Raw genomic sequence first — 24,044 nt, 5'->3', positions numbered from 1 at the left:
TTTCCATTCCGAAGGGAATTTCACTCGAACTCCCCGCTGCAAGCCCACTTCAGAGGAACCCCCTGACACTCCGCGCCCTCAGCCAGCGTGGCTTAAGTAGAAGAGGGGGCGGAGGCTTAACGTTGACTGATAGCTATACTGTCCAATAGAAAGGCAGGAAGGGCCCGCCTCGGTCGCTGATTGGCCACTGGTTACCGCAGCAACGGCGCGCGGCAGAGGCGCTGCGGGGCCCGGGCGCCATCGCGGCCCCTCACAGCCGGGCGGGCGGGACTTGGGCAGTTCCTGGCTCTAAAATGTGCGTCTGATCCAATTCGCTTCGTGTAAACACACAAGAACCTACTCTGCGTGCTTCCAAAGGGCTCAGGAAAGAACTGAGGCCACATGGGAATTATAGTGCTGCTGACATTGGATTAATGATGTGCTGGTTTCCTTTTATTAAGGATTTTGAAATACTGAGCAAATTAAAATGAAGAAATTGCAAAGTTCCTGATGATACCTTCAATAAGCCAACCTGTGCGAGGAATTACTAGAAGAAACTACAGTATACAAGAATTACATATTGCTATGTTGTGTATATGTATATATACTTACAAATATACAATAATATACTACTCATTACAAGATATACAAGGCCAAGTCTGATACTTCATTAATACAAAACATACATTTTGCACTAAATGTGTATTTTTGCATACTCAGTACTCACTATGCTGCTTACCTGTAGTAATCCAGCAAGTTCTACTTTATCGCCTCAGCTTTTAAAATCCTTTTGCATTTCTGCAAGTTTACCGATACAGTCTGAAATTTTTAATAATAAACTTCAAAACTGTCATAATGAACCTTTCAATCTAAAACATTCTCAGAATATGGGTAAGTCACAGAATATTTCTGCAGGAAACTCAATAAAAGGCAGCAATTTGGGAATGATTTATTTGTGCCATGGGATTAGGATCTGAGCAATGTGGTGTAGGGAAAGTTGTCACACATTGCATGCACATGTGTAGCTTGGTTTTTAAAGATTTTGGGAAACTATTTTCATTGAGCTTTACAGTAATGAATAACAACTGGGTGCTTAAGACTTTTTAATTAAAAAAAACCTAGGAAAGCAGAGATTTTTCTGAGTTGCACACGTGGAGTGGATACACAGGGGAAGTAAATGGGATTCATTACAACTTAGAAATGGCATTTGTGGCCCTTTTCCCATGCTACGGGCCAGTTCTAAGACTCTGCAGAAGGACAAGCAGTAATCCCCCCGAGAAGTCATCCTGTGCTTTAGCTGCTCACACAGCAGCTGATCCTGTAAAAATTACCAACCACTCTTAAAAAGATCCAGTTACTGGTTTCCTCCAGAGGATGTGAACTGAAGTCTGGAATTTGGGCAAATCCCAGGGCAGGTCAGAGGCAGAGAACGACATTTCTGTAACTCCACACATCTTCCAGGTGTTGCAGAACTTCAGCACGTGAAGCAGGAAGGAGGTACCTGCAGATCTACCCGGCAAACAGGGAAGCTGTAAATGAAGTTTTAGTTTAAAATTTATCCTGCACTGCCCTGTGGCAACACAAATATAAAACAACACAGCTCCCTGCTGTGAGCAGCATAAAGCTCATTAATTACAGTTTGTAAACGAGCAGGGGAGGGGTGGGTGAGCTCAGAGCGTGGGAGCAGCTGCTGTATCCCAGCCACTTCCGATGAGTCCCCTGCCCTGGGGAATGAGTGGGAAAGCAGGATAATGAGAGAAATAACCCAAACCTTGACACGCTATTTTGGGTAGGTGTATCCTAAATTAAATCCCATTTAGTAATTAAATCCCATTAGCTGCAACAGGTGAGAGATCCAACCCAGCAGACTTCACCAATGTTCACCTTGTATAAATCCTGAACTTTTAAAAAGCAGTATTTTCATCTGAAAACTTCACCTCTTTCAGCTTCAAACTCCAAACTGTGAACAAAACGTGCAAACAAGTCATGGAGTGAGAAAGTGTTCCAAAACAACTTTATTGGAATGATACAGGAATGGTTAACATACGGGTTAAATCCTCAATGCCTGCTTTCTACATAGGAAGAAAAATACGAAAAAAACAAATTCAGTTCCTGCACCCATGGAAACAGAAAACCAGCACAGAGGTAACAGATTCCTGGTACTCCTAAAGTCATGCAAGAAATCTGTATCAAAAAACTCAAGTTTTACACACACAACAAAGAGATTTTCGGTATTTTCAGTCTGTGTCAGTGCCTTGTTCCCCCGGACAAAGGAATAATTCAGCCTGGCTCACCAGAGCTGCCTTAGGAATGCTGATACAGTTTGAATGCTCCCATATGGCAACAGGGGGACAGACGAGGGCAGTGACTTTGCTTTCTTAAACTCGGCAATTTTCTTGACCGTCCAGACAGGGATTGACCTCGTTTCAGAATGTTTTGGGTCACTGAACTGACAGAATTTGGCAGCAACTTTTAATTACAGCCTCTCCAAAATAATGGCTGTAATTCACCAAACTTGCACCAAAAGCACAGCAAACTGGTGTGTTTATAAAGACTTGTGTGTCATATCCCACTTTCCCTACCACACTTCCCTTAGTATTCCACAGTTCCCAAAAACTGGAGCAGGAATTTAGACAGAGAGAAAGATTCAGTGAACATTAGGAAAGAAAAACAACCTCATTCAAGAAAGACGAAATCATAGTGAACAACAAAATCTAGTGCTGGATTTAAAACATAACCAGACTTCCATCCCCAAAAGATCATAAATTTCACAGAATTGCAGTAATTCCAGACAAAAGCTGTTAATAAAAAAGCACAGATGTGTGTTTGTTAATTTTTAAGGTAAGGCAGCATCCATCCACCCCTCTGCCTTGTGATGATGTGCTACTTTTGTAAGCACAAGCTTCCAACTGCTTCCCAGGCTCCCAAAATGATAAACCAGGAATTAAAATATGGCCAGGAATTACAGCCTCCCGCATGAGCAGTGGGAGAACACACAGGTTAATATTGCACGTGGTAAATTCACCCACACGTGACACTGAGAGATCTGCAGTTCCTGTGAGAGCTCTATGATATGGCAATAAGAATGGAAATGAAGATTTTAAACCTTAAAAAAACGAAGCCTCACTTAATTACAATAACTTTCGCTATTCAAACATTTATTTCCTCATTTGAAAAAATACTATATGAACCTAATGGCTACTTGAACATGCAGTGTGGTGTTTAATGCTCTAAGCAGTGTGAACTGGTATTTTTGTAGAGAAATACATTAAAGGCTTTCACCCTTACACAGGTAAGGAAAGGCCATTTCTGGCTGTTTTGGCTTGTTTGCAACATCGAATCTTGCCCCAGATGTGTCATCGCTCGTGCTTAGGCAGCTGTGAGTGAGGGACCCATGTCCATTGCCCTTTTTGTCCTAAGAGCCCACACAAATCACTTAAATGAAAAATACATGGGGTTTGTTGGGGGTTTTATCACCTGTTCAGTGTGTAACAATACAAACCTTAAATATCCAATCTACAGAAGACAAACACAACCTTCCAAAGTGACTACAATGGTTAAACTACATGGTACCACCTACAAATTCATCTGAAACCAGGAAAGACACTGAAAATTTACTGCGTAACTCAGTAACATTTTTGAGGCAACTCAGGCACTAAATTAGTATCTGACAAGGTTTTAGATGCTGTTTTCCGTAGTTTTAAATAGTTGGATTTTTAGGTAAAACCCATCTACATTTTTAGTACTAAAATAGTTTCTTTAAGTTTACACAAAATGGATGAATTGCCAGGACAGTTTAAACTAAATGTAACTTATTCATGTCTGATTGCTTCGGCTTCCATCAGAGCCCACTCCTGCTCCCTACCCTGAAATTTCCATTTCCATCCTTTGTTCAATTTGTGTTACGGACAGTGAATGCTGCAAGCACCAATTAAATGTTAGAAATCACATCTACGTTTCTTGAAGCAGAGACAGTTGGACTATTTTATAAAAAGCTGTGGAAATTCCCTTTACAGACATTTAAGGCAGTTGAAATTCATGCTTGCTGCTTGGCCAGTGCTTCAGCTTCCTGGAACAGCAAAAAAAAATTACACGTTAGTAGTTTCTCAGTGTATTTCCAAAGGAACATTATAAAACAATAACCTGCATTTTTCAATCTTCTTTCAGCCTTTGTAAGGTAATCACAAAGGGGAACAGAATGACAACAGAAGAAATGCAAAAGGAATTTCCTTTTGGTTTCTCCCAGTGTACTTTTGACTGCAGATTAATTTAATTACCTGCTAGAGGCACTACATCCTACACGGAGATGAGTGAGAGATGAATTCCCAGTGCCCTCAGTGCAGCACCTCTGCACCAGGTGGGGACAGCCTGGTTTATTTGAAAGTACAAAGTTCAACACCTGCCAAGATGCGTTTATGTCATTTGCATTTGTGACTGCATAGAAATACTCAAGATAACAGATTCAAAATCATTGTTACCATGAGCCAGCACTGCTAAACAAACAAAATGCATGAGGAGAAAGGACTAAGAGGGGAATTTCCAAGAAGCCTGTATGAGTTTTTGAGGAGACACAGTGAGTGACCCCATCCTGCAGGGCAGGAAGTCCCACGCGAATCTCCCCTATCTTGGACGTGGTGGCTCACTGGTTTTCCTGGCTAACTGCCCTGATCCTGCCTTTGAACTCAGGGCGTGGGAAGAGCTTGGCTTGGAGCTGCCGTGCTCCTGGCCCGTGCTCTGCTCTGCTGGCCTGTCATGGGTCAGAGAACTGGGCCAGGATGTCACCAGGGCTCAGATGTCACCGTGCACCCACAGGCCTCATGCGAGGATATCCTGGCCATCCGCGGCACAAAAGGCAGGTGAGCAATGAAAGGAAGATCAAAAAGAGCTACAAAGCCTGGAAAAAAGCAGCATGTTTGATATTCTGTAAAAGAGAAGTGGTACTTTGAATGGTAAGAAAGAGGAAAAGGTTCCCTTGGCTTTGTAACAACTTCCTTAACCAGCCTCGGGCACTACAATGGTGACGTCTCACTGGTTTTTTGGGGTTTTTTCAAGACAAAGTACTTCTCTTCAAAACAGGCAGTAGAAAGCTGGAGAGGATTCCTGGTACTTTCCTTATGCCCAGGAAGGTTGGTACAAGCAATATGCTAACCTATTTTTCTTGGAGGTCAAACTCCATTTCCTTGGGCATAGACCTGCAAGTTATCTGGGAGAGGCTCAGCTTTCCAGGCTTGACACTGTCCCTCTTTCATACTTTTCCTTATTTCTCTCTCAAGCCCCCTCATTGAGCATCCTCTCAGTCCTCAAATCCTTAATAAAGAAATAATTAAACATAGCTTTTACCTCACAAAATCCTCTCCCTTTAACACCCATCCATACTGCTTGAAGTAGAGCTTTTAAGATAAACTGAAGGCCAGCCTTTCCCAGAGGCTGTAGATCCAAAGGATAAACCAAACCTCCAGGGCTCAGAAAATAGTTACGTGAATTTACCATGCTAACTTCTGAGCCAGTCCTGTTTAGCATTAGTATCAAACCTCTGTGTTCAGAGTCAAGTAACTTCCCAAATCTCTCCTGAGGGCATTGAGTGGAGGTTTCCTGCCAAGGTTGCTCCCAGCCTCCTGTCATTTTCTGCAGTTGCCATATCATTCCCTACAGAGCTGCACACAGCTATGTTGGAAACATGAATTTCAGCACCTACAAATCTGTGTATCCTCCTCAGCAGCCTGCAACCGACTTGACTGGACATCCTGATTGTGAGAGGGATTCCCAAAGTCAGCCCAGACAGGATGAAGGAGCAGGATGTCACTTCTGCAAAGGTTATTTACCGTCATCAGCCCAACACAACACAGAAATTCAGAGTACAGCTGTGTTCTATCCCTCCTGTTTAAAATTCACCTTTTCCTCAGGTGAGGACAGAATTGGAGCATCCCTTAGGACAGAAGCAGAGCTCCTGTCAGCCAGCAGGTCTGGGAAGCAGCGACGTTTCCAACGTTACTGAGACAGGTGACCTGATTTGTTATGGCAGCAGCTGCTCTCGGGTACCACTGCACTTCCCAGGGGAAAGGCACGAGCTTCCCTGCATCCCACAGTCTCAGGATTGCTTCCTGGTTCCTTGGCTCCATCCTGCACATTCTGCTGAGCAGTGCAGTGGAGATGTTCCAAGGAACTTCACCAGGACCGTGGCCTGTGTGCATCTGGTAATGCTAGGGTGCAGAACTCTGCACGAGGCAGTTTTTCCTCATCACAACATCCCAGTGGAACTACTGCTGGAAACCTGGCTCTCAAAACTGCTTCAGTCTGCCCCACAAGCTGCAGTGCTCACTGCTCTTGGGTCACCATCCACCTTTAAAATTAGGTCTCTTAGTGATGTGCACAGCATGACCTTTGACTCGAACACGAGCAAAGCTGAAAGGGAGCGGCGTGTTTATCCACTGGAACAGGAAAGCTGGAAGTGACCTGGAGGATCCTGCTGCTGTCAAGTGAAATGTATAAAGCAGGCTTGTCTTATCCTATCAAAATCAAAAGGAGAATTCCAGCCCATTGCATTCGCAAAGCAGCAGCCCAGTTCATAATTGGCAAAGGAAAATAAGCTTTGGATAACAAGCCAGAGGGAAAAATTACTCTGAACAAGACCGTGTTATTTCAGAAACAGTGGCTCTGGTTTCAAGAGATTTTCTTGTAGAAAAATCTCATCAAAAATTCATATTAATTAAATTATTTTACTGAATTGAAAACAGTCTGATTTTGGGATAATTATTTTTTCATCTAGGTTTCTTATGCATTCTTCAGTGCAAATATTAACTCCTCTTTTGAAACTGAAGCGTGAAAGCCTCTGGAGACTGACTATCTCCCAGGGAGATTGATGGGAACAATGACAGCACATGAACCAGATCCTATTCTGAGCAGAGAAGGAGGAGGTGAAAGCCACAGGCTCCCTGGGAGGAGGTGCTCACCTACCTTTGATCCAGGAGGTGCAGTCAAGCCCAGGAATGCATACACAGCGTTGTTCTCCCGTGCCTCGAAGAAAGCATCGTAGTCCTTCACCGTGGCAGTAGGGAGGTAGGGAATAAAAGACAGAGGAGTGAATTGTCAGAAATAATCTCAACTCAGTTTGGGGTGTCACCCAACCCACACCAAGCAAGCTGTTTCCTGTGGCCAAATGCAAAATCCAGCGTTAGCTCAGGTACGTGGCATTAGCACTAAGAGCACACAAACTGGTCTGGCTGGAAAGGGACAAGCTGCAAGTTCATTCTACGTCCCAACAAGATGTTGCTGTGAAGTGCTCTAGCCTCTCCCAAAGGGACAGACTCCACACAAGGCAGGTGTTGTCACTGTTCTGGTGTGGACGTTCCTCCTGAAGAAGCAACTGAGTCTGGACCTTGTCATCAGAAACCCTTATGTTCCCAGATGTCATTGCTGATTCCAGATAGGGATGGCAATTGTGCAACTGTGGACTCCAGCTCTTAAATCTGTCAGAAGTTCAATTGGAACTCTTACACTTTTCCCATCACATTTCCTATTAAGGATTAGTCTGTGCAAGTGAAGGCAATGGGGTGGCACTGTTCGCTCACAGTGCACTACAAATGCCCTAAACACACACAGCTGCTTCCCAGGAAAATGAAGGTATAAATAAATAAATAAATGAAGAAAAAATACGAGTTGCCAAACCCCAACTAAAGGAACCCAGAAGTTTTGTGCAAGCTCACTGTTGTCCAAGTTACCACATAATTCCCTCACTCCAGCTTCTGAACTCAGCAGGGATCAGTCCAATGACTTTCCTGCTCTCCATTTTTAACTGATGCTCATTACCAGCCTCTTCCAGCTTTCCTGGGCAATGTTTCCATGCAGAGTCCTGGCTGGGAAGCCCAAGGCAGCCAGCAGCTTCGTCTCAGGCTGGAGTCAGGGAGAGCTGTTTAGGGCACGCTGCTCTGGATTCCTGACTGTCTGGGAGGCAAAAGCCCAAGGAACAGCAACTGAGGGGGGCAGCTCTAAGGAGAGGCTGCTGCAGCTAGAACAGAACAAAGTACAGAGAGCAGAAGATTCCAGCTGCCTGGACTTCAGGGATATCAAATTATTGCTCCATTTGCACATGCAGCATTTGCGTGCTGGTTTGATAAAAATGTGTGTGATTATGGTAAATCCTCCCTGAAGCCCTTCTGTTGACAGGAGTGGGGCCGCTTGATAACAAAGGGATTGTTTATCTTGCTGGTGCACAGTCCATGAGCCTGCTCTGCAGCATCTCCCAGGACAGGAATTCCTGGGCCTGAGGAGGAGGGCTCATGCCAGCCCACACAGCATCTCCAGTTCCAGCCTCTCTGCTGGCACAGAGGCCAGGAAGGCCAATTTGCTCTTTGCTCTGCCAGTTGTGCTGCATCAGATGGAACAAACTGGGAACTTCATGCTTGAGAGGCATCAGATAAACACAGAAAGAGGTTCAAATTCTGGGCACGGATTTAACTTTTACCTTCCTGAAAGCTGAACTGTAGCAACTCAAATCCAGCAACACAAACTGACCGAATTTCTGAAGTTCAGCGTGACATCGACCAAAATTTTAGGGATGAAATAAACCCATAGCAAAAACCTTGTCACCAGCCCCTTCTCAGATAACTACTGGTCCTTATGTTTGCCACCCCAGACCAACCTTTTTCCATGTCACATCCAGTCAGTAAAATTTTAAGAGCCAAATGGCACAACAGCTCACTGTGGATATTATTTCAAGTTCTGCTTCTGTTACAAGCAAGAAAAATTCTTGGCACATTGAGAATAGTTTCTTTCAGTAGGCAGAGATTTGTCTCACAAAGGTCCAGAACTGGCAGGTCTTGACTTACAGACTGTGCAGGTCAGAACCAGACTTCAAAAGGACACGAGGAATGTACACTGTGAGCTCTGTTCAGAAGATACTAAGTTTTTAAAATAAAACAGTTAATCTAATAATCATTCAAGCATGGCCTGCTGGGTACAAGTACTGCAGGGCAACTTACTTTTGATCAAGCATTAAAATAATTACAGTAGGATTTGTGTTTGCAACACAAGTTTTAATCTGTCCAAGGCCCTGCAGTAAGTGAAGCACAGCAGCCTTCCTTGTGGCAAGCAGAGCTGATCCAAGAAGGATCAGAAAACTGATTTATGATCATGGCAGACATCAATTCATATGATCTGGGATTCACACTTACTGGCAAACCCCACAGGGGCAGAACACATCTCCGAACTTGCTACAGAACATAAGGTTGGTGTAAAAGGGACAGATTTCTCTAAGGCGTTAGTTCAAAATCACGGGGAAAATGAGGATTAAAAAAACCTGGGAATTTTCAAAGCCATAAAATGGGAAAAAACCCGCAGGAAACGAAAATTATATATGTACTGCAAGGTAGGATACAAATCAAGAGGTCTACATTTTAATCTCCCCTATGGTGTGGCTAGAATGTTCAAGAATCAATTATTACTAAAAGCCCAAGATGGGGGGAAATATCTAACACCTCCTACAACCTTCCCATTTTGGGCAACTGCAGCTGGGCAAGCCCTTCCTTGCTGCTCACCACAGTGAAGCACAGGTGGTGGCAGTGAGGAAGAGGAGTGGGATGAGCACAGGAGAGCTGGAGGTGAGTGGGATGAGCACAGGAGAGCTGGAGGTGAGTGGGATGAGCACAGGAGAGCTGCAGCAGCCCTTACCCCGAGGTAGCGGCTGTCGTTGAAGAGCCGAGGGGGCAGAGGGTTCCCGCTCGCTGGCCGACTGTCCTCAGGGACGTTCTCCCGCATCCATTTCCGGTTCTCCTCATTAGCTGCGATGTCCTTCTCCTCAAATTCAATTTTGTTGGCTTCCAGGAAGCCTAACACATCTTGCTGCTGCTTTTTAATCTGTCACAAAGGAGGGAGGGAGGGAGACAAGGCAAACGAAATCAGTGAAATAATTTTTGATGCTGCTCTGGGATTCAATACAGAAACCAAGGGGCACAAACCAGGTTGAAAGTGGGAGTGGTAAGAAAATTCTTAGAATCATAAAGTATCTTCTGAAGAGTCAGAGCTGAGCCTTGACTTGGGTGGTACAAAACTGTACAGGTGCTGTCCCTACACAAATGCGAGTGTTGGGCACCTTAAAGGTGCCCACCCAAATACAGAGGTGTGAGCAGGGCCCTGGTGCTGGCCAGATTTTACTCAGGGGAACGTTGTTTTATCAGGTGCAGTGGAGTTTGCTGGAGGCACATTTGAGGTACAAACCGCTTCCCTGTGCCCTTGGAAGCACAGATTGAACCCCCCATTCCTTCTGAAAGTCCAGACTTTTGTCCACCTCAGTGACAAGAGACCTCACCGAGCATTTTTGGTTCACACTTCTTTGCACACAAACCCCGCTCCCGCTGTGTCCTGGGTGTCAGCAGGGCAGGTACAGCCTCTGGAGAACTGTGACCCCACATCCCCATCCCAACTGGTGTCAGGGAAGCTGGGTGAGGTCCCACACCTGATGCCACCAGTCCTTGTGCACTCACACAGCACCTAGGGGAAAAGCAGGATCTGCGTGGCAAGCACAGTGCTGGCTCTGCAGAAGGAAGGAGCTTTTTATTACTGTCACTATGAATTACTGACTTCGTGACACAGAGACATTCTGCTTATGCTCTGCTCTCCCTCTGCATGACTTTACCACCACAAAGGAGATTATAACTGTGCACAAACAATACAAAAATGGAGTTTAATGGGAAATTTGTTTTCTTCAAATTACGCCCTTGGCTGCAAAGCCAGTCCAAGGCCTGGCTTTACCATAATGAGCTGGGTTCCGCAGGAGCGGCACTTCACACAGATGTTGCTGGTGCTAACTCAGGTCAGCCGCAGCTGCCGGAGCAGCCGCTCCATATACGGCCACAGGCAAACCCGGAGCTGCCGGGGTCAGGGACAGCCAGCCCGGAGCCAAATATGGAGCCCGTGCCCCGGCTCACACAGCCCCGCACCCACGGGCACCCAGCCACGCCGGGAGCGCCAGGAGCAGTAGGGAGTATGAGGAGACTGCTGCCCAGAGGGATGTGGGCTGGGGAACAGAGCCCGGCAAATCCCAAAGGGAATCTTCAAGCACTCCCTGACGCAGTCTGGAGCTGCTCTATCCATGGCAGGTTAAAGCAGAGCTCAGGAGGGGTGCGTCCAGTTCCGAGCAGCACAAAGGGACAGATCTTGCTCTCCTGACAGAGGGAAATGTGCTCCCAGCCCCAGCAGGGAAGCTGCCTGCTGAGAAGCCAATGTAATTCCTCTGACCACGTCAGCACAGAAGCCGCTGGACTCGCTGTGTGAGCACCCCAAAGCACAAGGATATTGCTAATTTTCATCGCAGCTAAAAATAAATCAAACTGGAGGAGTTAACAGCACCACGAGGAAATAATTTGTGTAGAGGCTGTATAAAAACATTCTCAGCAGACTCAAAGCTCCGGGTAAGAGGTTTCCTTGCCTGCCTCCAACAGCAGCAGGAGAAGCAGAGGGAAGCTTTTCTCTGTTATGTTCTACAGCTCAGAGGGGAAAAACAGGGAGCACCTCCTTCATGAACTGTTCCGTAGGGCTAAAATAAGAGAAAGGTCTTTGGAACTGTAAACTCTTCTGTCAGTATGACCTGGTAGTAATTTTTTCCCCTGAATCAGTTACATTTTTAATTAACCATTTCCTACTTTCTAAATTTCAGATCCAAATAGTTTTTACTACTCTCAGGTTCTTAACTTGTCCAAAATCCATTAGTTAGTGAGAACACACTTTGAGATGCCCCAAAATTATTGAGGAATTAGACCAAGCTTTTACCTGCCCTACCATTAACCTGTACACTCTTCCATGTAAAACAAGAGCTCTGAGCTGGACAGGAATTCTTACCCTCCCTGAGAAGTCACTCTATTTTTTTTTTTTTTTTTTTTTAATTTAATCATTCTGACAAATAGATTGTCTCAGCCACACACACATCCTCACACCCTCCCAGTATCTCACAGCGGGACAGTCTGGGTTGTTTTTTCAGCTCTAGGAGTTACAACCACATCCCAAACTGATGACTGTGGCTCCAAAGGGTGATCACAACCCTCTCTGCTTGTTTTTGAAGAGCTGATAAAGCTGGAAATGTACTTTTTTTCTCCTATAAAAGGCACCATTGCAAGGCAAGCATGAAGTTTGGTCTCTGTTGCGCTCAGGCCGTCTGTAGTCAAGGAAGGTAATTCTCTAGAGGACTCCACAGAAAAGCAAGGATGGTGTTGATACATGAGGAATATTAGTCTGGAACCCTAGTTTTCTGGCCAGACAAAAAAAAAATTGGAAGATTAAGCAGCAATGTTTTCTCCCAGCTCTCCAGACAAGTCCTCCTGCCATGGTGATGAGCACTTACATAAGAGCAGAAAATGCTCCAGAGAAAGAGGGCACCAACTGCTGGGCAACAGGGACACTGAGCTGCCAGATCCTGTTATTTTATGGGATTTTATTTAGAAAACTTCCATTAATTTTAGGCCGTGGAATAGCAACGGGAGGGAAGGGCCAAAAATAGAGCAAGAGACGTCTGCTGCTGCTTCAGGGTGTTTTGTCTTACTTGACAGGGCACACGTTCTCCTCAGGACAGAGCCTGGAAGATGGTTCCTGCTGCCCATGTTTGGGAAGGAGCGAGGAGCCTTTCTTCAGGATGCGCCTGTCAACACGCAGTGCTCGCTTCCCAGAAAACCTCTCCAGCTGCCTGGGCAGGCATGGACAGCGGCCAGCGCCTTCCCAGACCACGCACCTCGGCCTATGTAAACAACTGTCATGTCTGAAGCCACTCTGGCCAGTAAAGGGCAGCTCATTGCAGTTGGCAAACACGAAAATCCTTGTTTATTCCGAGTGCTCCTGACACATTGTGCAGGGCCGAGAGCAGCAGTGGAGAGCCAGGAATGTGCTGGAGTCAGTGCAGGAGCTGGGGAGCCGAGCGGGGCCCTGAGGCTCGGGATCAGCCCTGGTGGGGCAGGAGGATTTATGGAGACACAAAAGCCCAAGAAGAGAGAAACTGAAGATAAGGATGGATAGATAGCTGTAAAGAAGGGAAGAGGCTGGGAGCAGGAGTAGAGGGAATGAGCAAAATGGATGGATAGATGTCGGGGGCTCTTTTTTCCTGGAGCTTAAATTCCCCGGCATTCAGGTGATTTTAGAGTTCTGGCCCTCTGCAAAGGTCTGTGCCAAACACAGGAAAAGATGGAGTCTTCAAGGTTACATGCTTCGTTTATTAGTTCTTATCTTACAATTTTCTCAGTGTCCAAAAGGTGTTTGCCGTGGCTCGGACATCTGGTGACTCCTCCTGTCTCTGGGCTGTCCTTTTATACTAATTGCTACGTATTCTTTATTGACTATTTCTTACCAATGTCTATCACTATTACTAAAAAGGTCATCTTTACTCTGACCCAATCCTCACTAACTACTTTGTGCCATGTCACTGCAGAAATGGAGTGAGGGAAGAAGAATGAAGAAGAAGGAGACAACGCCCCAAATTCTCCATCTTGCCCCATTCACTTCAATGCCAAAAATCCCAAACCCACTGTTTTTCCACCCTGTGATATACTAAACTACTATTTTTTACACTCTTGTGGCCTGCAATGCTTCCTGCAGTGCAAGAAGCCTCTCCCATGGACTGAAATCAAATCCAGTGTCTGAGCTCTGGGCTCTGGGCTGAGGTCCCAGACCCCCCTGCCCAGGTCCCTGACCCTCCGGGGCAACCAAAGGAATGCCCTGGACTCCAACAGATACAGACCAGGGGAAAATCCCAGTGGGATGGAGACAGACGGATGGAAGGAGAAGGTGTGGGAGCAGGTGAAGTCAGTACTGCTGGGAGGAAGGGCTGCATCCCTTGGAGCTCCCCACTGCCCTGCCTGGGAACAAAGAAGCCCTGGCAACAGCCCGTCTGGCTCACAGGTGTCTTCACCCCAACCCCAGAAACAGAAACATATCCTGGTTTCTCTGCCTCAACACACATGGGAGAAAAACAATTCCTAAGGTGAGTGGAGATATTTTACTTCTTGCTAATGATGTTCCCAAGATAATACTGCAAGGAACATTTAATGAAATAAATCTATTTTCTCTTTGTTTTGGCTTTCAGGGTCTGGTCCCAAGACAGAAATATCTTTATGGCAAGTTATTGGTGGTTAAGCAGTCTCACCCCACACTGTGATCTTGTGCTGCAAAATCCACTGGGTACCAAGATTCCCTTCTTTTCCAGTTACAAGCCAATCATGAAACATTAAGCTTTCAACAAAGCATGGGCACAAAATAGATAATAAAAATGAGCGTAGAATTGTGAACAAGTATTGCCCCTCACTTCAGTACACATCAGAAATTCAATTTATTGTTCTTAGATCTAACTCCCATCAGTGATGTCAGTAACACGAGAAACCACATCAAAGCTGCTAAGAGTACATACAGGTGATGTTTGCCAACAAATTAATCCATCAAAAATAAAATTTTAACCTCAAAGTGGGAATAAACTTTCCAGAAAATGCTGCAACATTTTCGATTAACTTCCAAATCTTTACTTGTTGAAAAAAAAATTAAAAATAACCCAGCTAGAAGATAATAAGCAGAAAGGAGGGAGGGATGAAGCTGCAGGACCTTGCTCCAGCGAGCAGGCATTACTCCAGCCTCAGCTCCAGCCAGGACTGTGCTGGCTGCTCAAGAGCCAACTTCTCCCAGCACCACCCCACTGCAGGGAAACTGATTTCAAACACTTTTGGGAACTGAACTTCACAGAAGGGTCTGTCTCATTTGGTGTACACAGGCACACACACAGAGCACAGTCCAGTCCACACTGCTGGCCAAAAAGGGGTTTGGGTTGTTTTTTCAGCCTTGTTATTTTTTCAGTATATAAATAAATCCTTGTTGGACAATACACATGTTTTGGAAATCTATTTATGGACCACTGGAACTCAAATTTAGTTTACAGTCTGAGCGCTGCTGTTTTGATTCAACAACAAACTTGCTGACTGAAGCTCTGCTGTCCTGGCCCTTGGCACGGGGCTTCTCCACCACTTCTGAGGCTCCTGTGTACCAACCTCCATGCAGGGAAAAAAACCACAGATTTTATTAATTTCTTTCCCAATGATGGGATAAAATGGCTCATGCTTTATTGTGAGGACTTAAAAGAATTACAAAGAGATTTCTTATGATATTCCCAGCCATCGATATATCGTCAGTTATATGGCATCAGGACAAAAGGAATAGCCTCAAGATGCACCAGGTAAGGTTTATGTTAGGAAGTAGAATTCAAATGTTCTTCATGGAAATGGTTTATGAAATATTAAAACAGCTGCCCAGAGAAGCGGTGGAGTCACCATTCACTGGAAGTGTCCAAAAACGGTGTGGATGTGGCACCTGAGGACATGATTTAGTAATGAGCATTGGGCTGGGGCTGGGTTGATGGTTGGAGTCAATGATCTCAAAGTTCTTTTCAACCATAACAATTTCAGCCAACAATTCCAGCTCCTGCTGCAGGTGTGTCCTGAACTGCCTCTCCCAACTTACAGCTGGGATCCAGCGCAAGGACAACAGGTAAGCAACACCTTAGAGCAGGATCTTACACATTTCTCCATCCAGTTTCAAGACACTACATTTAAAAGGGGATTTTTTTCCATTTCCAATTCCAGCCCTCTGGGTTCCAGATAAGCAAAGGCAACTACAGCTTTAAAGCAGTTGTACTGTATGCCAATGATGGTTTTAAAGACGGTTTTAAAGACGCTGCTTCATCCTTAGTGGGAGCAAATCTTTAAATCCCAGAAGCAGCTGCTTTGTGCAGGAAGGTGAAGTCCAAACTCCTGATTATGCTACTGGTTGTGGCCAGACTTGTAGCCATCAGCTCCCCAGAAGCTTCAGAGTTTCCTGAAGATGGATAAGCTGAAAAGTAAGGCAAGAAATGCTCAGCAAACTCCGCTGGCAGCCTGCAGCAGCAAGGTGGAAACCCCCCGGAAGTGATTTTCCGGGGAGGAATGGGCAGCATGAGGAATGCCAAGTGCTGCCAAGACAAATTGATTCGTCACAGGGTGTCCTGTGGACTGAGGTGTGGCCACACTGCCACAATCCACTGCCACTTTTCAGAATTAGAGTAAAACTATTGGGGTTTTTATCTGTCTCACCTAATTTCTCAATTGACCCTGCCCTCTTCACCCCAGTCCCTAATGCAGAAGCTCCTCCTTGCAAATGAGCTGCAAAATGCCTAGAAATTTCTCATCCCACTACAAGCTAATTTGTAGGAGTTAAACAGCCCAGCAGCTCAGCCATGGATTTAAATGTCAGATTCCTGACAGCCCCCTAAGCTCATTCTCCACCCCAGCACATGGCAACAGGGCTCCCTTCCGAGCGGCCTCAGTCCTGGCCTCCATCAAAATTTTCCTTGCTTTTACTCTAATATTCCAGAAACTATTTTTTTTTTTTTTTTTTTTTTTTGTCTAGAGTGGTTTTGTTGGTTTTATTTGTATGAATAAGACAATTTTTTCCCCCCTATATTAGCTTAAAAAATCCAATGTGCAAGTTCTGATGGTGTCACTGTAAATGTCGTTAGAGGGTGGGAAACCCGCAGGTAACTCCAGCAATGACCTGGATTGATCAGAGCTTTGCCAGGTGTCTCCCAGCAATCCCTGTCTCACTCCTATTTCTCCCTGCCTGGTAGAACGTCTGCTTATTTTTAGGTCTGGGTAATTACCATCACAGAACTCAAGGCACTTCTTTGTTCTGGTTATTTTAAGCAGAGCATTACACGAATGGTGCCATCATTGTCTCTCCCGATGGATTCTGGTCTGGAGGGTATGAGATTGAGGACAAACACAGCAAAACCACCATGAACTTACGGGACCGAAATCAAACACAGGAGGCTGGAAAAGTTCATGCTGGACTTGTGCTGCTCTTTTTTTTTTATTTTCCCGAAATTCTGCAGAGACCAGACGGACTCCATGTGTACTCCATATGACTCTCTCCCTGCAGGGTCCTTTGGGAAAGCCCATGGCAATATCCTCGTGAATCCTGCACAGCAGCGCTGGTTTGATGTGGTCAGACCCCAACAGCTTAAAATTGGAAATGGTTTTTACCACCAGGCACCCACCGACCCTGGGCTGTGTCAGCATCACCAGCCCAGGACCTGGGGCAGGAGGGAACAGGCTCCAGCTCCCACTAAGAGCAACAACCACATTCCTGCTGCTCACGTGTGGGTTTGGAAGACACCTTTTAACAGCAAGAAAAGGTGAAAGGATGCAAAGGGACCTCCACTCAAGGGTGAGGCTGGGGGAAAATCCAGGCTACCAAAAGGGTTTTGCAATTTAACCTGGAGGTTACATCACGTCTGGCAGCACACATGGGCTGTCTGCAACAGGGCTTTAGCCTGGCATAAGGTACCACCCCAGAGACCAGATTTTGGAATACAAGCCAAAAATATAGCTGGAACAAAGGACAAAGTCTGCACTTCCCTAAACAAGACCATGGCTTGCTCCAGAAACCATAGAAAGTTACATAAATGAAAAAGCTGATTCATGAGAACAAAAATAAAAGCTTCTCTCATGGATTATAATGCCATTGTAACTGCATTCACTCAACAACCCAAGGCCTAAAAACTTGTTAAATCCCACACCAACACCACCCAAGTCCAAAGATCCTTGTGCACGCAACAAGTTTTTCCTACCAGAAGAATCAAACAGGAAAGTTAACGTCACCTCCATCTACTAAAGTCCTGGGTAATCAGGACTCTCAAGGGAGCCAAGGGCGCTTAGAGACCCAACTCCCACTCACTTTTATTTACTCTGACACAGACTGCAAAGAGAATAAAATCCCAGTGGGATTTGGCATTTAGTTACCTTGGGTGGCTTTGGGAAGCTCAGCCAGCCACACCAGCCTGGCCTCTCTGGTTGGCACAGCCCAGCACAGCTGAGCAGGTTCCTAAGTGCCACACTGCCAATTTGCTGTTTGGAGTTCAAGGAATTAGTTAAGAAAAAATAAGAAACCTTTTCTCTCTTGCTGTAGCAAGGAGAGTTTGAGTTCAACGTTCCAGCTAAGTTTTTCAGTGTCACTAATTTGATGTCAGACACTCAGTACAGCCAATTCCATCACACCTCAACTACAGTCAAATTCTAACAAGATACTGGAAGACCACAAACAGGTCAGAACTGTCTTGCTGCAACATCCAGTGTCTGTTTAGTTACTTTCCTCCTGCAGTGGCCAAAAGCAGATTCCTCTACCCATTTGTCAAGCAGGAAGACAAGTAACATTTCCTTATTTATATCTCCCCAGCTTCTGGCACACAGCAGCACTGCCTAACGAAGCCCTGATGACTTTTTAATGTGTTTTAGGTTTACTTTCCATGAAGGCACCTTAAGGATCAAGGTTATTATCACAGCTTAAAGCAAATTCTGCTCTTAACAGATGATACCCAAGCACTGGGGAAGTGTGTGGGGGTGAATGCATTCATCCTTTAGCACCTGCCTGTCAAGGACTATTGTGGTGTTACCAGGATTCTAACAGAGAACATCTTATCAACAACACCTGAAGCCCACGTTTAAAAGTACCATTTAATAAACTTCACATTTTGTTCCAGTACAGGAAAATGGTTCTGTCAGCTGAAACCCCATCTCTTTTCCTACTGATTCACTGAATTCAGAAGTAAATACTTCTTTTTTCTTGGCTGCAAGGAAAAGGTGGTGGGGCACTGAAAGGACTCTCCAGGGAATGTTCGGACAACACTCCCAGGGATGCACACGGTGGGATTGTTGGGGTGTCTGTGCAGGGCCAGGAGCTGGACTCTGATCCTTGTGGGTCCCTTCCAGCTCAGGGTATTCCATGATTCCTTGAAAAGAAGGGTGACACAGTGCATTCTCCTTCAACTCTCCTTCTCCCTGGCTGCTCTCCAACACATTTTCAGTTGCTCATTCAGCATCTCCTGGCCTGTCCAGGCTCCTGACTGCACTGGCAGCATCCAGTTGTTCTGCCCAAGAGCCCAGCTCAGTCTTGAGCCTGCCAGAGATGGACAAACTCCTGGGAGTGTTCTGCGGGGCTGTGCAGATCAGATGCACTCTTCTTTAGTCAGGATATCTGTGTCCTCACCAAAGCCAGAAATGACACATCCCTCTACTCTCTGCTTAGATGCTTCTGTTCATTCTGTAAATGGCTTACAGAGAGTCACTACTGCCAAGTCAAAGTCATTCACAAGTCAGGATATGCCAAAGCTCTTCCACACAGCAATCATGGCTTGCTCAAAAACTGCCTCCCAAGCACAGACTCTGCGTGCATCCAGAGACTGACTTTCTGTTTTTCTGGGATTTTTCCTTCTCTTTTTTCTTTTTTCCTTTTTTTTTAAAGTCCTGTGAAAAGTGACAGCAATGCCCAATGGGATTATTTGCCTGGATTTCAAAACCAAACAAACCCCACGCAGCCAAAAGTTCAATTTTTAGGGATTTTAATGCAATATTTTAACATTTAAAATCTCATTCCATCATCAGCCAAAAAAAGGACACATTTGCTCATGGGACGGCAGTGAGACTTTCTACACTGTACTTCCATGCACATGGAACACAAGATCCCCAGCAGGTGGGCAAGGGAGAAGTTAAAACCCAAAAGTCCCAGGAAGTTCTGGCAGCACTGGAGTTGGTACCAGCAAAGGCACCAAACCTCCCTGCCTACGTCTTGCAGACAACCCAAGAGTCTGAACACAGAAGAACAGTGAATGCAACTGAAGCTTCCAACTGCTGAATGCAGGGAGATGTCGCAGATCCGGAGAGGCGTCAGGCTGACACTAGTCCCCTCCCACAAGGAAGGTCTGACTGGAGACATGGAGGGTGCCTGACTCCTCTTCGTTCTGCTCACGCTGGGCTCCAGGCCCAGGGACAGCAGCAGGAGTCTCCCCTCCCTTCACGTGACCTCTGCAAACAACCCCACCAGGCGCTGTGTTTGATTAGGGATGAACTTTGCACGGGAAGCAGCCTGAGTCTCTGGGAAGTCTCTAGGCACTGCCTAGCAGCAACTTCAAGCTCCTATGGCCTGACCCCTCCAAGATCCAAAGCCTGCCCATCCTCACGCAGGGGCTCTGCACAGGCTGCTCCCAACCCTCACCTCATCCAGCCAGGTGTGAGTGGGATGATCTGGGAGAGGTGGTATGGGAAGCACAGCTCCTTACCAGGACCATAGACACTCAACCTGCATAAATCAGGGATATGGAAAGAGACCTGCTCCACCAACTCCAAAGGCCTGTTCCTGAGCATGGATTCACCACTTAGAATCACAGAATACCCTAAATTGGAAGCGACCCTCAGGGATCATTGAGTCCATGCCAGTAACCCCATGCTGTGCCTGAGAGTGCTGTCCAAGTGGTCCTGGAGCTCTGGGTCCATGACCATTCCCTGGAGCACTGTCCTAGTGCCTGACCTCCCTCTGGATGAGGAATTCTTTTATAACATCCAGTCTGAACCTTCCCTGACACAGCTCCAGCTGCTCCCTGGGGTCCTGCCCCTGGTCAGAGAGCAGAGGTCGGTGCCAGGCTATGCCTTGGCTGCACTCCATGGAGCTCTGTGCCGGGAATCCCCTCCAGTCAGAGAGCAGTGCTGCTCTGGGGCCCCAGCCCAGCTCACAGCTGATGTGAGGATTCTTGTGCCATCACAAGCAAAGGGAAGAAATGAGCCAGGACTGCCTCTCTTAGCAGCAATAAGGACTGAAAGCAGGGATCAAACCATTGCCTTGGGCCATTCCTGCCACAGGCTTTTGCTTCATTCAGCAACAGGAAGGACTTGCAAATGCAAATATTTACATATCAGAATGAAAATTTTTTACTTTTTTTAATGACTACTGAAGTTATCCAGAATAAGCATATCTTGCAAAATCAAGCTTGCAGATCTAGGCCTCCTCTTACTTTCCTTTAGGTGAAGAAGTAAAGAAACATTGATGTATGGCAAAACTGCCCAGGAACCACCACAACACCCCGAACTGTCATCATCCAAAGGAAAACACCACCATAACAATACTAAGTAAATTGACCCTTGGCAATTTTCTAAGTCAGTCTTGTGGCATTTGACTTTTATAAGCCTGAAAACTGCTCGTCTGGTCCAAAATCAACAGAGACCGAGCTTCCTACTGTGGAATACAGGCTCCATTATCTCAGTTATGCACTGACAAAGCATTAAGCAGCAGCAGAATACGAACTCTTCATTTATTACACACAGTTGTTTTCTGCAGCAGACGTGGAGCTTGGCAGGCAGAGTTTCCCTGGAAACTCCATGTGCCTTGTCACAGCATCCAAACTCGGTGTGGGGTTAAACAAAAACAAACAGACCCACTCCTCCCAAAGCCCAGTACCAAACTAACAATTCCTGAACAGCACAGGGTTGAGAGTGGCAGGGCCTGGGAGGATTCTGACCCATCAGCCTGCCAGCTGTTCTATGTATTCCTGGGGTCTTCACAGCATCAGCATCTCACTCGACTCTCTCACCTGAGTCACAAAACAGGGAACAAGGAACTTTTGCTATGTGGAAGAAAAAAAAAAAATGTCATTTAAGTCCAAGCTACCTCTGTCACAGACTCCTCGAACAATTTTCTCTTCACATCTCAGAGTTCTCTTTCCTGAGCTGTTAGTCATCAGGAATAATTATTTTTTCTAATCACTGCTTATTTACTTTCAGGGATCATTTCTGGCTGAATTCTACAAAATGTATCAATACACCACAGCCCAGCCCCACAGCCAGGCTTTGCACATGGATTGCAAAGCAATTTACCACACAGAAAACTGATCTCCAACAAAACAGTGAGGCTCAGTGTGACAAGATGCAGATAACTCTTTGACACATGATATATTCCTAAATACCCAAACATTTACCATATGGCTGAGAAAAGCAGGGGAAAGGCCCCAAAGGTGCCGCTGGTCATCTGACCACTTGCTCTGAAAACTTTAAAAAGTCCTGATAGTCTGGGCCTCACCCCCTTCATCAGGTTCTAAATCTGTTTTTTTCAGCCAGCCTCTTTCTGAAAGCCAGAAGAATTATTTCTCCTTTATCTACAGCTTCATGGAGATCCCAGGACGGGTCTGTGCAATGCTGGCAGCAACTCCACCCTGCAAGAACTGACACAAGCAGCCGGGTGCCACCTCAGCGCCCTGGGCTTTACCCTCCACATCAGCCCAGCACTCCAATAATATTTCCAGGGAAGCAGCCTGAGACAACAACACACACTGGGCTGCAGTTTGGGAGGTTTATTGAAACAGCTGCTCCAGTAATTATTTTTCAGAAGCTGGTTTTCTAGTGGTGATGAGGAGCCCTGAATAGCAGAAGGAAAACAGGTTTGGTTGTGCTTGTGTGACGAGCTGAACTCTAGTTAGTAAAGGAGTTAAAAGCACAGACAGTTCTGCACGAGGCCCCTGTGGTTTACAATAAAAGCAAAGTTTATTTCCTGTATGGTTTAGCACACAGAGGCTAAATTAACCGACAGGAGTAAAAGTTTACAGCATTAATTGCCGTTTCACTGCTTTTATATTCCCAGGCTTTTACTCTTTAAATAAAAGACTACTTTAAGAAGAAATACAACATGGCCTTAGGGATGCAGGTGCTTCTGATATTTGAAGAATTCATATACCACAGATCTTAGTTAACAAAGAGTCCTTTTGCTGACTGCTGTTCTAAAATTAAACCACGTAATTTTTTTAAGAGAATAAAGATTCTTTCTTCAACTAAAATACCTAAATACCCTAATACAAAGGAAGAGAAAAAGCTATGGATTAAATAGAAATTTTCCTCCTCTTGCAAGAAGAGCCAGGCTGTCTTGAGACAGAACAGCATCCCAAAAGCATCCTGGAGAGGAAAGATTCAGCAGAGCACAGCCTGTAAGGGCAGCAGTTTTCTGACCCGGTAGTTAATTGCCCTGGGTGACATTTCAAGTGTGATTCATCCTGAAGGCCCCAGATCTTATTCTATGTTACTTGGATAAAACACTGTCTAAAAACTGTCTCTCTAAGTAGGAGAGATAAATTGTCTTCACCAGACCTGGCCACACTGCAGTTTCTAACACTTTGTGCAGCTGAAACAATACAGGAGTTGGCCAAGCTCTGCCAGCCGTAGCCAGGAAGGCCAGTGCCTGGGAATTTTCTCTCGGGACTGCTCAGGAGACATCCTGAAGTGACTCTTTAAGGAACTAACAAAGTGGAGCATTTTCCAAGACAGCGAGGTTGCTCCCAGGCTGCTCTCACCCACTGCATCCCTGTAGCCCACAGGGAAGTGCCACCTTCACCCCAGAGCAGGAGCACTGATCTGGATGCTGCCCATGCCTTGGAGCCATGACCTGGAGCCACTCTGCAACTCCCCACTGTCTTTTTTACGTTTTACAGATCCTTCTTGTCACCATGGTATCTGCTTATTTTCCTCCCCCTCCCCCGCCCCCCCCCCAACCACAAGCTTCCTTCTGCCTCAGTGCAAGCCAGCATCTGCTTACCCCAATCAGAAACTAAGATAAATACACACTGCATTTTATTTTTTCAAAGTTTAAGTCCCCAGCTGTTTATCTGCTGTAGGATGGAGTTCTCCAGGCCTGGGCAAGCAGCCAAAATGGCTTCATTCCCCTGCTGTTCCTCAGCCTCAGCCTAATGCTGATGGCCGGCAGCAGGAGGTGATGGCTCTCCCAAAGCCTTCCAAGCTGCCAGCTTGGGTCCCAAATCATTCCTTGGAAGACAGAGCTGTCTGTCCAGCTGCTCCTCAGTCCATCTAAGTATAAATTTCCAAGGGGAACATTTCCCAAGGTAGTGTTATGGATTTACGGATTTACTTCAATCTTTCCACAGCACACACAACAAACCCCAGACCTGTGCAGGTGAAGGGAGGCTCTCACAGGGACCTCCTGGTGTATTTTAATGATGGAAGGGAATAAAAACTTGGAAGAAGATTGCCCAGGCACAAAGTCTTCATGGACTGAGCTACCAGAACCAAGGGACTTGTTTATCTGCATTACAGGGAGGAATTTCTAATTCTTAATCAGGATTACAAGGAAATTTGCAAACCTGCTCCTTTATATTTCTATCCATATACATTGTATTTCCTGCCTAGGGAAAAAAAAAATTAAAAACCCACCAAATATATACTAGCCATAAATCAGCTTCACTTGAA

General features: G+C 45.7%; 1 protein-coding gene across 1 annotated transcript in view; it reads right to left on the bottom strand.

Moving 5' to 3' along the window:
- Positions 1–1,971: 1,971 nt before the first annotated feature.
- The window catches only part of SH3BGRL (SH3 domain binding glutamate rich protein like), a 30,389-nt gene continuing 8,316 nt past the window's right edge, over positions 1,972–24,044 (bottom strand). The window contains exons 2-4 of the mRNA XM_040090902.2: positions 9,646–9,831; positions 6,934–7,014; positions 1,972–4,048 (exon numbers count right to left, since the gene is read on the bottom strand). Of these exons, the coding sequence (XP_039946836.1) occupies positions 4,016–4,048; positions 6,934–7,014; positions 9,646–9,831 (300 nt within the window). The 3' untranslated portion in view covers positions 1,972–4,015. The remainder of the gene's footprint in view (positions 4,049–6,933; positions 7,015–9,645; positions 9,832–24,044) is intronic.

Source organism: Hirundo rustica, chromosome Z (genome assembly GCF_015227805.2).
Source record: "Hirundo rustica isolate bHirRus1 chromosome Z, bHirRus1.pri.v3, whole genome shotgun sequence".
Classification (NCBI taxonomy): Eukaryota; Metazoa; Chordata; class Aves; order Passeriformes; family Hirundinidae; genus Hirundo; species Hirundo rustica.
The sequence above is the reverse complement of the archived record's forward strand: the minus strand, read 5'-3'. Positions and strand labels throughout refer to the sequence as shown.